The sequence below is a fragment of the Cydia fagiglandana genome, chromosome 20, assembly GCF_963556715.1.
Source record: "Cydia fagiglandana chromosome 20, ilCydFagi1.1, whole genome shotgun sequence".
Taxonomy (NCBI): domain Eukaryota; kingdom Metazoa; phylum Arthropoda; class Insecta; order Lepidoptera; family Tortricidae; genus Cydia; species Cydia fagiglandana.
Genome location: NC_085951.1, coordinates 11,609,252 through 11,624,660, shown reverse-complemented (window position 1 = coordinate 11,624,660; position 15,409 = coordinate 11,609,252). Strand labels below are relative to the sequence as shown.

Below are 15,409 nucleotides of genomic sequence, written 5' to 3'. Positions count from 1 at the left end.
TTTCAAGTAGCATTTCGTTTCTGTAAGGCTCGCAGTTCTAACCTAACCTAATCCTTGTTCGGTTCTGTGAGGATCGCAGTTCAAACCTAACCTAACCCACTTAATGGCGCATGCCGTGCGGTGTACGGGGGTTTAAGCGGGAGGGGCTAGTAAGATTGGCATCATCGTACTTTATACCTACATTAATTTTATGGTAGGTAATCATAGTTGTTTATTTAGTTAAGGTATCATAGTGGTTTTCTGGGTCAAGGTCCGGGTCCGAGTCCGGGTCAGAGTCCAGGTCCGTGTCCGGGTCCGAGACCGGGTCCGAGTCCGGATCCGAGTCCGGGTCCGAGTCCGGTTCCGAGTCCGGGTCCGAATCCGGATCCGAGTCTAGGTCCGGGTCCGAACTGGATCCGGGTCCGAACCGGATCCGGGTATGAGTCCGAGTCCGGGCCCCGTCCAAGTCAAAATCGAAATTCGTAATCACCAAACGTGTACCATGCGTCATTGAAGAGTTCTGTTCTGGTCATCATCAGCAGTTCCACTTCATCAAATGCGACAGTTTTGAATGTAAATGCTTGATTTTATGATGACAATACAAAAAAATCTATACGTATGCCTTTAATATTTGAGGAGTTCCCTCGATTCCTTATGGATCCCATCATCAGAACTCGAGCTTGACAAAAATGTGGCTTAAAAACTTAACTTGCTTAACGAACATAACGAAAAGGAAAAATCGCCAAACGTGAACTATGCGGCGTTGAAGAGTTCTGTTCTGATCATCATCAGCAGTTCCACTTCATCAAATGCAACAGTTTTAATGAAAAAGCTTGATTTTCTGATGTAAATACAAAAATCTCTATACGCATGCCTTTAAGATTTGAGGAGTTCCCTTGATTCCTCATGGATCCCATCATCAGAACTCGAGCTTGACAAAAATGTGGCTTAAAAACTTAACTTGCTTAACAAACATAACGACGAGGACAAATCGCCAACCGTGAACTATGCGTCGTTGAAGAGTTCTGTTCTGATCATCATCAGCAGTTCCACTTCATCAAATGCAACAGTTTTTAATGAAAATGCTTGATTTTCTGATGTAAATACAAAAATCTCTATACGCATGCCTTTAAGATTTGAGGAGTTCCCTTGATTCCTCATGGATCCCATCATCAGAACTCGAGCTTGACAAAAATGTGGCTTAAAAATTTAACTTGCTTAACAAACATAACGAAGAGGACAAATCGCCAACCGTGAACTATGCGTCATTGAAGAGTTCCGTTCTGATCATCATCAGCAGTTCCACTTCATCAAATGTCACTTTTTTGGATGTATATGCTTGATTCGTTGATAAAAAACGAGCTCTTAACTGTCGGCCATGATGGAATTGTTTATAGCTTCAGTTGACGAGATTCGGAATTTATAATTTTTAAGAAAAAAAAACCGACTTCTATGGGGGCCGGTGAAAGATTATTGTAGATGGTACACTATGTAGAAAAGGAGGTAAAACCACCCACTTTTTTACTAGCATTTCGCTTCTGTAAGGGTCGTAGTTCTAGCCTAACCTAACCCACTTCTCTGATAGCAGTTCAGTTCTGTGAGGATCGCAGTTCAAACCTAACCTAACCCACTTAACGGCCCATGCGGTGCGGTGTACGGGGGTTTAAGCGGGAGGGGCTAGTAAGATTGGCATCATCATACTTATATACTTACACATTTTATGGTAGGTAATCATAGTGGTTTATTTAGTTAAGGTATCCTAGTGGTTTTCCGGGTCAAGGTCCGGGTCCGAGTCCGGGTCTGAGTCCGGGTCCGAGTCCGGGTCCGAGCCCGGGTTCGAGTCCAGGTCCGGGTCCGGGTCCGAACCGGATCCGGGTATGAGTCCGGTTCTGGGTCCGAGTCCGGGACCCAGTCCAAGTCAAAATCGAAATTCGTAATCACCAAATGTGTACTATGCGTTGTTGAAGAGTTCTATTCTGGTCATCATCAGCAGTTCCATTTCATCAAATGCGACAGTTTTTAATGTAAATGCTTGATTTTATGATGAAAACACAAAAAAATCTATGCGTATGCCTTTAATATTTGGATTGGATCTCATGGATCCCATCATCAGAACTGGATTTTGACAAAAACGGGACCAATCTGTATGCATATACATTCAATCAAAAAAAGAATTTTCAAAATCGGTCCAGTAATGACGGAGTTATGGAGTAACAAACATAAAAAAAAATAAAAAAAAAATAAAAAAAAACATACAACCGAATTGAGAACCTCCTTCTTTGAGATTTGGAAGTCGGTTAATAACTTGTAAATTATCGGGTAGTTATAAAATGTATTGGTTAACCAACCAAATACAAACCACCTGAATCTGTCACTGAACGACCCGAATTTAACCAACATTATTTGGTCATGTAATGTTTTCATCTACCCTCAACTGGCTTAAAGACCCATTTGGGGGTAGATTTTGTTTACTTTTATATAAATACCTAAGGATACAGACTATAGACAGATCATTCCGTTGCCGGGCGTCAGACCGTCAACATCTCCATGGATGGCTCGTACAGAGGCTAAACACGTGTCGAGTATTGGTCTTTTGGTGGTGGTTTGTTGTATTTATTTTTGCGGTGGGAGGGTGGGAACGTCAATTGCATGTAAACACATTATGGACTTTTGTTCGAAATAAATTATTATTAATTGATTGGTAACGAGTTAGCGTATACTATCATATTTCGGACACACAGTGCGCAGAGGTGACGAAAGTTTGGAAAAACTGATAGTGATTGGACACACCGAAGGCAGGAGATCACGCGGTCGTTCACCAATAAGATGAACCGATCAAGTTAAAGACTCGTCATCCTCTGCTTTCTACACGGTCGTCAGAGACGCGTTGGACAGAAACCGGTGGAGACAGATCATCCGCTCCAGATGCAACCCTGATACTGACCACGATCCTCAGACATGAGGGACCGACCAAAGAGAGAGAACGAGTTAGCACTAATTAACTAGCGCGTTATCTTTTCGCGATTTGTATAAGCAAAGTAATATTAATCGGGTTGTGGCATTTTTACATCTTTTTAGAGCGTTTGAAGTTAAGTGTTCCCAATCCCCCAACTTTTCCATAAATAAATAAGTACTTACTTTAGGGATTGGGAAGTCTAGCGTTTTTCGAGGCGTACTTTCTTACTATGCAAGGTAAACACTCGCGTTTCATTTTTGCAAAGGGTTTACATCCACCTTCCACCATCTTGCATATGTCTGCGCGAAGCTAGAAACAGAATAAACTGCACAATTGGACCAAATTGATCGATTCATTGCAAAGTTAGCTTAGATAGACTCTATTACTTTTTTTAAATAACGGCAATATTTTTGATTTAATGTCAGGAATGATGTCTCCACGTCTCACTCACATCATAGGAGTCGTCTATATAGTTAAACCGGGAAAATCACTTCCCCGTCAAAAGCGTCGTGTGTGCGGTTCAGCTTGTGTCTGCGCAGGCGCACCCACCACGGCATCTCCGTCCGCGTCATTCTCGCACGGCTGCGTGGACACCACCGACCACCTGCCGAACCCCTGTCAACATACAGCAACAACTAAATACAAAAAGAGAATGATCAAACAGCAACACTCACTGTACATCGGTAGACCCATGGTAGACCTTATTACAAAAGGCATAAAGTTCACCGATGTACAGTTAACAGTGCGGGCAATGGTACCTGACTCCTAGGTCTGTCGGTTTTGTGGAGCTATGTGAAAACAAATATTGTAACATTTAGCAATAATAAATTAAAAAAATTACACTCTTTAGACGAACGCTTTTTCATACGTACTCGTATACTTTAAAGTAAATAAATTATTTGACATTTTCGGGTAGTTATAGTTATGACTAACATTTACTGATTAACCAACAAAATACAAAACCACCTGGATCTATCACTGAGCGACCTGACTTTAACCTACATTATTTCATCATGTAATGTTTTCATCTACCCTCAACTGGCTTAAGAAGCCATTAGGGTAGATTATGTTTACTCTTTTTTAAATACCTAAAGGTAAAGATACAGACGTCCCCATTTTTCTCTCTGGATAGGTAGTCACATTATGGACAAATAACTATTTAAGTAGGTATCTAGACACGCGGCAGCGTGTCAAGCCAAGTTCAAGCAAAGGAACTGGCTAGCCAGCGCCGAGTGTAATATTACACGAACCACTTGGTGCCACTTTTGACCCTGCTATAACTCAAAACATCTTTGACGTAAACACATAAAACTACGTGTGTTTAATTATATCCATAAGGATATCTAGAAGCCCAAATTTCATAAAGCTAGCTCAAACGGTTATAAAGGTATGAAGGTCAAAAAGTCGTAAATTTTAAGACTGACTTATGACTTATAGTACCTAAACCTAACCTACTTCCAGATGACCTAGAAGGATGAAATTTGGAATCCAGCTTGGTTATTGTGTGTAACCGTAGGAAAAACTCTAAAAATAAAATAAAGTTAAAAAATAGGGGGGGTCTCCATACAAAAAAACCACTTTTTATTGGGACTGACATATAAGTACCTAAACCTAACCTACTTCCAGATGACCTAGAAGGATGAAATTTGGAATCCAGCTCGGTTATTGTGTGTAACCGTAGGAAAAAATCTAAAAATAAAAAAAAGTTAAAAAATAGGGGGGGTCCCCATACAAAAAAATATTTTTTTATTGTAGCGTTGGAACCGTTACAAGCAGATATTTGAAACTACCCCAATATATGTATTATTATATTTGCTATATTAAAATAAAGTTTAGTCAAAAAATAAGTGGTGTCCCCATACAAAAAACTTGTAATACGCTCTAAACAACCGGCCAACGGTGTGTCGTCGGCGGCGCGCGGCACCACATAATTATACAAAGAACAGAAGTAAAAACCATGCAGCGGAAACACAAGAAAAAACATTAAATCTCAATACCTGCCTAGTTTTCTTTACAAAAAGTATTGATATCCCACCAAAAACATAAATGTAAAAAAGGAGAGCCAAGTTCAATACAAAAATTATGCTTGGCTGTGGGGCTCGCCGTAAAAAGAATGGAGATCTAAATGAGTGCCACTGCCAAGTTCTATGCAAAATCCAAATATGTATTTATAGGAACAAAATAACATTATAAACAAGTATTAAACTCTATTTCTTTGCTTTATTGGATACCTATAACAATTGCTGTTATTTAAAAAAATGTGAGATCTTAAAGTAGGTTAGATTTGGCTTGGCCAGGTTTTATCAGAATTACAATATATATAAAATGATTGATATAATGAAAACTGGCCAAGTCAAATCTAACCTACTTTAAGATCTCACATTTTTTTAAATAACAGCAATTGTTATAGGTATCCAATAAAGCAAAGAAATAGAGTTTAATACTTGTTTATAATGTTATTTTGTTCCTATAAATACATATTTGGATTTTGCATAGAACTTGGCAGTGGCACTCATTTAGATCTCCATTCTTTTTGCGGCGAGCCCCACAGCCAAGCATAATTTTTGTATTGAACTTGGCTCTCCTTTTTTACATTTATGTTTTTGGTGGGTAGGAAGTGTACACAATTTATTGAAAGATTACAAACATATTTTACGAAAATAATTACTTGTTACCAACAAATTCTGGCCCGCAGAATCTAGAAATAGTAAACCACATGATATTATGAGACTCGTTACGAAATAAAACATATTGTAAACTGAAGTTGATAAATGCCGGGTACTTATTTATAATTATAGGTGTTAGTTTTATCTATATTTAGATATCTATCTTGTAAACCATGTCATATTGTTTTGGTCACATTCATCACATTGTCCAGTCAGTAGGTATTAAAACTTATCTACGTAAAAGTATCTATGTACCATTCTCTGTTTGCAGTGATAACTTAACAATCTCTATATACCTACATATAACAAACTGTTGTATATAGATTTACCTTTATTTACCGACGTTTCAACACAGGTTTCACTAGTTGTGGTCGCGGCTAACTGATGTCCCAGCATTTTTTTTTTATATTTTATTTATTGAAATGTCAAAACAAAGATCAGAGAGGCGCAAAATGTAGGTGCGCACTAGACCTTATAAAACAAAGCCGCCTGCCACGTCTCTTGTTTGTGTGTTTGTATGTTCGCGATGGACTCAAAAACTACTAAACGGATTTTCTTGCGGTTTTCACCTATCAATAGAATGATTCTTGGCGAAGGTTTAGGTGTACTATTTGTAACCCGTGCGAAGCCGGGGCGAGTCACTATATAGGTCAGTAGACAGTTTCCGTTATCTACAACATTTTAATTGCTATATGTAGGTATATATTAGACATTGTTAAGCTATCACTGCAATCAGAGAATGGTATTACATAGATAATTTTACATAGATACGCTAGTTTTAACACAGACTGAACAATGTGACCAGAACAATTATGACATGGTTTACCTACATTTACAAGATAGATATCTAAATATAGATAAAACTAACACCCATAACTGCAACACGGCACGACAACAATTACTGCAATGTTATAAATAAGTACCCGGCATTTATCAACTTCAGTTTACAAAATGTTTTATTTCATAACGAGTCTCATAATATCATGTGGTTTCCTATTTCTAGATTCTGCGGGCCAGAATATATTGGTAAGTAATGATTTTTGTAATAAATGTTTGAATAAATTTTTGGAAAAAAAATCGTTTTTGTTGGATCAGATACCCGTCCGATAAACAGAGGACCCTGGTTCGATTCCAGCCCTGGACACTAGCGGCCTTGTTAATTTTTTCCTTTGTTTTTTCGGCTTATAAATTATGTAATAAATATTATCCATAATGTCACTCCAAGGCAGATCCGACCTCCGATGCCTCGATGTCGGGAAAGCCGATATGAGCGTAAACGGGCTCACACGAGAGGACGCCCAGGTTATGGGGACTACGCTTGGAAAAGCGGTCGTCCACTTTCTGTCAAGAGTGTTATTTTTTTATTTATATATACTCAGGTAAATGTGATAACTATTTTTTTTTCACATAGCTCCATAAAACTACATTTATCTACTTTGACTGAGGAGTCAGGTATCATTCTCTTTTTCTACTTATAGTTCGTTATTTTAGCATTAGAAAGAACTCCACAGAAGCAAGCGTGCAGTTTTTGTCAGGCTCTTTAATTGTTATTAATTATTGAATTATCTAATGTACCATGGTCAATACATATAATTTACTTCAAATTATTACCGTTAAAAGTGACGGATCTGGAACCACAAGCTTACTTCTGCGAAGTTCTTTCTAATGCTAAACAAAACGGACTATAGTTGTTTCTATATGTTGGCAGGGGTCCGGTACGTGGTCGGTGGTGTCCACACAGCCCTGCCAGAACGACGCGGAGATGCCGTTGCGGGTGCGCCTGCGCAGACACAAGCTGAACCGCACACACGACGGTTTTGACCTAGAGGTGTCCTCGCTAGAAGATATAGACGACTCCTATAGTGTATGAGATGGCTCCTCTACACGATGGCCCAGCGCCGGCCACTCCAAGGGACGCATTCATGCGTTAGAGGGAGCAAATGATATTGCTATCTCATTCTACCGCATGCGTCCCTTGGATTGGCCGGCGTTGGCCCATCGTGTAGAGGAGCCATGAGACGCAAGTTCAATAGCACGCATGACGCCCTCAACGGGCAGGTGACCAGGTGTCAGACTGTCTGAAAGGACACCTTTTGAAAAGACATTCCTCAATCCGTGTATTGTAATACAAGCGAAACGGATTTTCCTGACATTATTTCAAAAATATTGCCGTTATTCTAAAAATTAATCAAATCAAAGCATTTATATTCAGGCTACTAAGGCCCATAGATACATATATACCTTACAAACTAACATATAAATATATACAATAATAAAAATCGTAATCGTAAATACTAAAAAATCATTTTTTTTTTATTATTATGAATGGGCTTACTCATGGCCACAGACTAGCCGAGGCGTAGACGTGACCTACGATGGAGCGAGCTCGCCCAGAAGGTGCCTGTTCACTCTTGATTTGAAGGTTGCCGGGTTATAAGAACACGGAAATATAGACGCCGGCAAGGAATTCCATTCCTTGGCAGTGCGCATAAGGAAAGTAGAAATCATTTTCGTGACGCAGTTTTCTGTTGCGACGTCACTTGCTCTGGTGTAGTATTCGGTAGATTCCCACGAAACAGCCGAAACATCACACCCTTCGGCCAGAAGCCCTTAATAGTCTGTGTAAGCTAATTTTGCATTCATGCAATCAATTTGGTCCAATTGTTATTTTGTTTCTAGGTTCGCGCAGACGTATGCAAGATGGTGGAAGGTGGATGTAAACCCTTTATGGAAGAGAGTCGCGACTGTTTACCCTGCTTAGCAAGAGAGCGCGGCTGGGAAAGCACCAGATCAGTGTTGGTAGCCCTTGGAATAGACCCACCAGACTTCCCAATCCCTAAAGTAAGTAGGTACTTATTTGTGACGTCCCATGGTCAAAGGTACCTTATGGCGTGTATGGAGTTATGCATACCCCAGTAATCTACAATAAATAAGCTATCGATAACACAAAAGATCGACCTCCTATATGTAGTTACAGAGATATTATTTTTTGAATATAATGTTGTAAAATGAGCAACTTTACGATAGAGAACTTTTAAGTTTAGGCGCCTAAAAAACTATGTTCCTGAAGTAAGTTACATAGTTGACTACAAATAATAATACCTTAAATAAAAAAAAATGTTGCGACTTGTTCTGTAATATAAATAGAAACCTTTGATATCGACTGATTTATGTGTGTATAACCAATCTTTTGAAAATAAAGTTTTGTTTCAGTTTCACTATTGGATTGCAATGAGCTCTCAAGATTTAAATTTGTCTATTAAAAACGACACCGAGAGACAGTTTAAGCAAAAAAAATACCGATTTAGACGAGAAAATGTAATTTCTGACTTTTTCATGTAAAATCACAAAATTGAATATTTTTTTACTTTTAATGTGACCACCATCAATTTTTCTCAGCACATATGAAAGAAATTCTGTCATTCAAATGAAATAAATCCTAAAACTGCTACTAAATACTATATTTAAGTTCTTATGCCACTTTAAACTTACATAACAATAACGGTCTTTGCTCCATACAGTTAAGAAAAGGTACCTTACGGTTATAATATAAATTTAATAATACATCACTATAAAACATCAACAATTACATTGAAGTTTATCTTTTATGAATTGAAAATATTAATTTACATTAAATTGCCGCAAATTTAATTAGTTCCTCATCATAATAATCTTAAAAAAGACCTATAAGTAATATAATATGTATGTAAAGAAAAGGTACCTTGTGGTTAAGTTACATGATGAGCAGAGCTCGGCGGGGGTGAGCTGTTTTCAGAGTTTGCACAACATGGACCTGCCTTGTCATTCGATGGTTTATGTGGTGTAATTTAATAACAAAAAAGAAAAATTATTTAGGCTGCCTTCCGCTACGATTTTTACGTCGCCATTAATAAAAAATAATTTTATAGCAAGAATTTTTTTCATCATTTCATCCATATGCTACTATTAAAGTATATTTGTACATAAGGCATTGTCATATTACTTTTATTATAATAAAAGTAATAAATAATAAAGTAATAATAAAAAAGTAAAGTAGTAATATTTAATAAAGTTTTAATTTAATATTTATTTCTAAGGTGTATCTCTATTAATATCTACACTTGACATAAGTGACGTCAAAATGGCTCGCCCCTGCCGAGCTCTGATGATGAGCATACCTGGGATAACCCGGGGCATCTATACGAAAGTGATGTAGCAAAATATTTTATCGACAAATAAATATATCGATATTATTGTCAACATCTGAATGTTATTCGACATAAATAAAATAAATAAATAAAAATAAATAAAATAATCTTTATTGCAACTTTAAGTTGTTACGTAAAATTGGTTCCTGGCTCTCAAAGTAGGTTTCCCTGTTTCTCAAGAGCCAGTTCCTTCCCAATTACAAGCGTAGGTAATGTTACAATGTTAGACATTTTATATTGTATATTTAATAATATTAAAATTAATTTTGAAGAAAGATGAAACTGTGATGTGTGTGTACGCGCGCGTGTGTGAGTATTCTGTGTGTCTGATTTTTAGAATATGTGTGTGTTTCTGTGTGTTTACGTGCGTGTGTGTCAGGTTATTTTAGATTGTATATACTAGAACACGCTTCGTAATAGCTCTTCTGCTTCAGTATAACTTAATGATTTTAACCAAATCTTAATTTTGTTTTTTAAATGAAAATTACTGATGTTGTTTATATTAAGGGTTTTGTTTGCTTTGTTATATAAGTATGGTGCCAAAAAAGAAAAATGTCTTTTAGACCATGCACTATTACAGCGAGGTACGGGGCAGTGAGCTATGCGCTTGTTGCCGAATGTGATTGTAGGGGCTATTAGTCTGGTATCTACGTAATGTTTGATAAATAAAAAGTTTGCGTACACTACACTTAAAACTTCTGATATATTGAAAAGCATCTGAGTAGGGTATCGAAATGGAAGATAAAACATTACTTTTAAAACTGCTCGTTGTGCCCGTTCGAGCTCAATAAGATGTGTTATGAAAGCACCTCCCCATGAGCATATGCAGTAGGTCAGGACACTTTGGCATAGGGCATCATATGTCTGTAATAAAAATTATGATCCGCCACCGTTCGCAAGCTTTTAAATATAAATATTAGTTTACAGATTCTATTAGCAGTGGCAGATATGTGGGGACCCCAATAAATACTTATTTTTTCCTCATTTTTAAATAAAAAACTAAACAAATTAAAACGTGTAGTTATATGTTCATTTTAAAATAGTTTTGAAAATACATATGTTACAATCAATATTTTTTCCATATTCGTTGGTATTCATGATTGCCGTCTAGATAAAAATCTAAACCTTTTTATAGTAATCGAGAATGTTCATGAGCATATGAATTTAATTATATCGACATCTTTTTTATCGATATCAAATCCCTAGAACTTGCCCCGAGTTATCCCAGGTATGATGATGAGGCATGATGATGATGAACAGTTAGGATAAACTAATAATATTTTGGGGTTAAGATGGTATAAATCGTCTATTTCTTATCAATAAAATATATTTTGGTTGCCATTAAAGACAAGCGGCTTTGAGGTTCGATTGCCGCAGACCCTATGGCAATGCTTCGGGTATTGGCATTTTTCAGCAAACTAATGGCAGATTTATTGCATGTGACCAAACCAAATGAAGATTATATACTCTAGTTAAGAAAGACTTGACGAGAGTACGAGTAGCTTTGGTATAATAGCAGGCTACTTGGATTTGTAATGTCGGTCGATGTACGGTTATAATATTTGCTAGCCCCCCTGACCAGAACTGAAATTATCAAATTAGTTTTTCAGAATGCTAATACAGTTCTCTACCAAACTTCTTTTCCCGTATTGACTAGTTCTTTTTGGGAATTTTCAATGACTTTCCCATAAGGTACCTTTTCTACTAAACTCTGGGACGACATTACTAGGTTTATAATTAACTAATAACAAAAATAAAAACATGTAAACAAACGTTAAGCATTAAGGTTTCAGATCACCCAATAAAAAAAATAGAGCATTTTTTCACCTTTTTACAAAACATTTAATACGTAGGTTGTTCCATAAGTCTTGCAAAAGTGTAACTTCTTATTAAGCTTTTTCAAAATAAAAACCATCACTGTTAATACTCTTGAGATTGCTCAGCTGCCCAGCCTATTTGCGCTGCTGAAGCAGAGATGCTTACGCTGGCTGGGGCATGTGCATCGAATGCAACCTTCTCGTTTGCCGCGGCGTGTTTTGCTTGGCGCCATAGCTGATGCCAAGAGAAGTGTCGGTCGGCCGATGCTACGGCATAAGGACTGCGTCAAGCGAGACATGAACTCCTTCAACGTCCCGGTTCATAAATGGGAGGATCTTGCCGAGGACAGAGATAAGTGGCGCAAGCTGGTGTTCGATGGTCGTAAAATCCACGATGACGCTTGGTTTAAGACACTCGCAAGTAAGCGAGCCAAGCGTCATCAGCCCGACATCTGTTCGCCACGGGCACACTACACCTGCCAGTTTTGCGGTCGTGGTTGTCGCTCCCGTATTGGCTTATACAGCCATGAAAAAAGGTGTCGCCCTGCCTGACACTGTTTGTATAGTCTGCAATAGACTGAAAGGCCTATGTAGTAACACACTTATGCATGCGTTCCAACCATGTATCAAACATGATCTTCCACCGCTCCTTTGTGACAGTGGCGCAGGCTTCATCCCATGCACTCAATAGCTCGTCATCAGTTGCAAACCGTCGTCCTTTTAATTGGCTCTTGGTCAGCAGGAAGAGACCAAAATCGCACGGTGCAAGGTCGGGGTTATAAGACGGATGGTACAGCACAGTAAGCCCCGATTGCTCCAAAAACTCCCGAGTTCTAATCGCACGATGAGCAGGAGCGTTATGATGGTGGAGGTGCCAACTGCCCAGATGAGGGATCCAGAGAGAACATAACTTTTTAACTTGTAGGTCTTCGTGTAAAATTGAATTAAGTGTTGATGCACTAATGTGGAGAATGTCCTCACTCTGCCTGCACGTAATTCGCCTATTAATAGTTATCAGTTTTCTAACAACGTCTATGTTTTCTTGGGTCCTGCTTGTAAAGGGTCGGCCCGGTCTTTCGTCGTCGTCTAAATTATAGTTGCCTCTTTGAAATTCCTTGTACCACCTGAATACGGTAGAAAGGGAAGGGCACTCTTTACCAAAGGCACCGAACATTTCCCTCGTGGCACTCTTGGTAAAATAATCCACGTTTGAAATTATAATAGAAAATCAGTCTGTACTCGCGGTTACCCTTTTCACAATTGTTTCGATCTATTTACCGACTATCACTTCTGGCAGGCTCAACAAACACATCATGTAAGAACTTGTAATTAGTGGCAGATAACCATACGCTCAGTCATACATGTCAAAGCTTGTTAGATTCCTTCCATTGCAAGACTTATGGAACAGCCTACGTATCTCCGAAACTAGAAACCCTCATAAGGTACCTTTTCCCATTGAACGTTACATTTATATGGGAAAGCGGGGGAATTGGGATCACTTCATATCAAACTTAGAGCGTTTGATACATTTTTCGTGGTTTCGGTATTGGTCCCATAATAACAGTTGTTTAGTATGACCTATAAAGTTACTATACGCAGAGAGTATGAATGGTTGGTATTGTTGTTGTTGTCCTATGGCACCCCAGAGGTGCAAAGGGCCTTCACAAGCTCGCGCCACGCCTTCCTATCTTCACCGACCCTTCTGGCCTCTTCCTTCCTTCCTTCTTCATTCTGGCTTCTTTCTTTTATGGTAGTTAACATATAAAATGTCACCCTGTATTATACCTATTTAAACCTACATTCACAGGGAGAGTACAAGCTAGACAACTACGTCGTGGACGCAGAAGGGCTAGCGAAGAAAGGACTGTACAGTGAATTCCAAGGAACAGGCTACATAGTGAAGCACGGACAGGACATTGCGTGCTACCAAATGTCCGTTAAGTTCGAGCCAATTGACGAATTTGGCTCTGTGTCGTCGCTGTATGGTTAATGGGGCTAAACTATTATAAAATATTTTCCAAATTATTATAACTGTGCAAAGTAAATAATTGCTTTCGCTTAACCCTGACTTCGCACTTACTTTACCCCCTTTTTGCATTTTTTTTCTTAACCAGAATCATTGCTATTATTGAGCGTCGAGGTTGGAACTCACATCCACTAAAATGTCTATGGGGCGCGCTCTCCCAGCATTGGGGGCCCCCTTTTGTAAGTATTAGGATTAGGCTGCGTCTCCACCAGAGATGTGCTAGGATGAGTAGCGGGGGATGTGTTTGTTAAGAAGCAATAGAATCACTTCATTTATTTTCCTCGCTCAGCGTGCAGTGATTCTGTTGGTTCTTAAAAACACATCCCTCGCTATGGTATCCTTGCACATTGTGACGTCCAGGCTCCGTTGTGTACTGGGTGATTAAATGAAACAACTGTTATCACTCGTGCACTCCGCCAGCCACCCGCCCGCCATGACACTTCTCCACGGAGTGAAGCTAGCGGGTAGTTGCGTCGTACTGTTTATTGTGTAATCGCGCATGAGTTTCTGTCACTCCCCCTTTCTGGGGGTGTGCGTTGGCCATTTCTGGGCTACGCCCATTTTGGCGGCTTCTGTCGCGGGCTGTTACGACAGCCCGGTCTGTTGATGCCAATTGGATTGGCATTTCTTCTCCTTCTTGTTCTCGTGACTTGGTTGGCCATCATGGCTTGGAGGTCATGTTGGCCAATCTGCGGCTTTGCGGACTACGGCTCTGGTTGCGGCACGAGTTCTCGCGGTTGGGCTCGTGCGCGGCGGGCATCTGGGGGGCGGGCATGGAGGGGGGCTATCCCTCTCAACAGCTGGTGTCGTGACGAGTCGGCGTTGGCGAACATCTTGCGCGCCAGTTGTCCCACAAACTCGTCCAGTCTCTGGAGCTTCAGGTCTCTGAAGATGGTCTCGTTCCGCACGTAGCGTGGGGCTCTAACGATGGTCCTGAGGCTTTGCGTCTCCTGTGCCCTGAGTCTCCGCCTGTTGGACTCTGCCGTCCTGGCATACCAGGCGGGAGACGCGTAGGTCAGTCTGGACCGTACGTAAGCCTTGTAGATCCCCAGCTTTGTGCGGAACGGTAGGCTGCTGCTGAGGACTGGACGAAGTTTAGCGCGAGCACACTTCGCTCGCCTTACCACCTCGTCCACGTGGTGTTTCATCGTGAGGCCCCTGTCTATTGTGACCCCCAGGTACTTCGCCGTGTGCTGCCACTGGATCTCCTCCCCGAAGAGTCTGAGTGGCGGCGGGTATTCCTTCGCTCCTGTCAGGAGCGCCTGCGTCTTGCCCACGTTCACCGAGAGCCTCCAATTGGTCAGCCACTCGGGTAGGACGTCAAGCTGTCTCTGAATTTTGATGGCTGCGTGTGCGGGTGTTATGGACGCTGCGTAATACGCTGCATCGTCCGCGAATAGTCCCAGCTTGACGTCGCCGACCACCGGGATGTCGTCGGTGAACCAGGCGTAGCACGCTGGAGACAGGCAGCTCCCTTGAGGAACTCCCGCGAGGATCGGGCGCTCCGTAGAGATGGCATCTTCCACTGCCACGTGGAAGCGTCTCTGGGTCAGGAAGGAGCGCAGTACGCGCATCACTCGACTTGGGACCGAAGATGTCGACAGTTTGTCCAGCAGGCCCTCGTGCCAGACGCTGTCGAAGGCCTTCTCCATGTCGAGGAATACTGCTACTATGTGCTCCTTCTGGTTCATCCGCTCTGCCATGAATGAGAGTACGCGCGTCAGTTGGAGTGTCGTCGAGTGCTCGGTGCGGAACCCGAACTGCTCCGGTCTGGGCTC

General features: G+C 40.4%; 1 protein-coding gene across 8 annotated transcripts; it reads left to right on the top strand.

Annotated features, from left to right (window-relative positions):
* Positions 1 to 5,870: 5,870 nt before the first annotated feature.
* On the top strand, positions 5,871 to 13,667 carry LOC134674804 (uncharacterized). 8 transcript variants are annotated; one of them, XM_063532949.1, is made up of 7 exons: positions 5,871 to 6,250; positions 6,605 to 6,627; positions 6,831 to 6,980; positions 7,310 to 7,465; positions 8,281 to 8,442; positions 8,815 to 8,919; positions 13,413 to 13,667. In XM_063532949.1, the coding sequence occupies exons 3-7, from the start codon at positions 6,843 to 6,845 to the stop codon at positions 13,593 to 13,595; spliced, it is 744 nt and encodes a 247-aa protein (XP_063389019.1). In that variant the 5' UTR covers positions 5,871 to 6,250; positions 6,605 to 6,627; positions 6,831 to 6,842; the 3' UTR covers positions 13,596 to 13,667. The 8 variants fall into 8 exon arrangements, with proteins under 8 accessions (XP_063389019.1, XP_063389018.1, XP_063389022.1 ...); XM_063532948.1 differs by having other exon boundaries at positions 6,827 to 6,980; XM_063532952.1 differs by lacking the exon at positions 6,831 to 6,980 and having other exon boundaries at positions 5,877 to 6,250.
* The last annotated feature ends 1,742 nt before the right edge of the window (positions 13,668 to 15,409 follow it).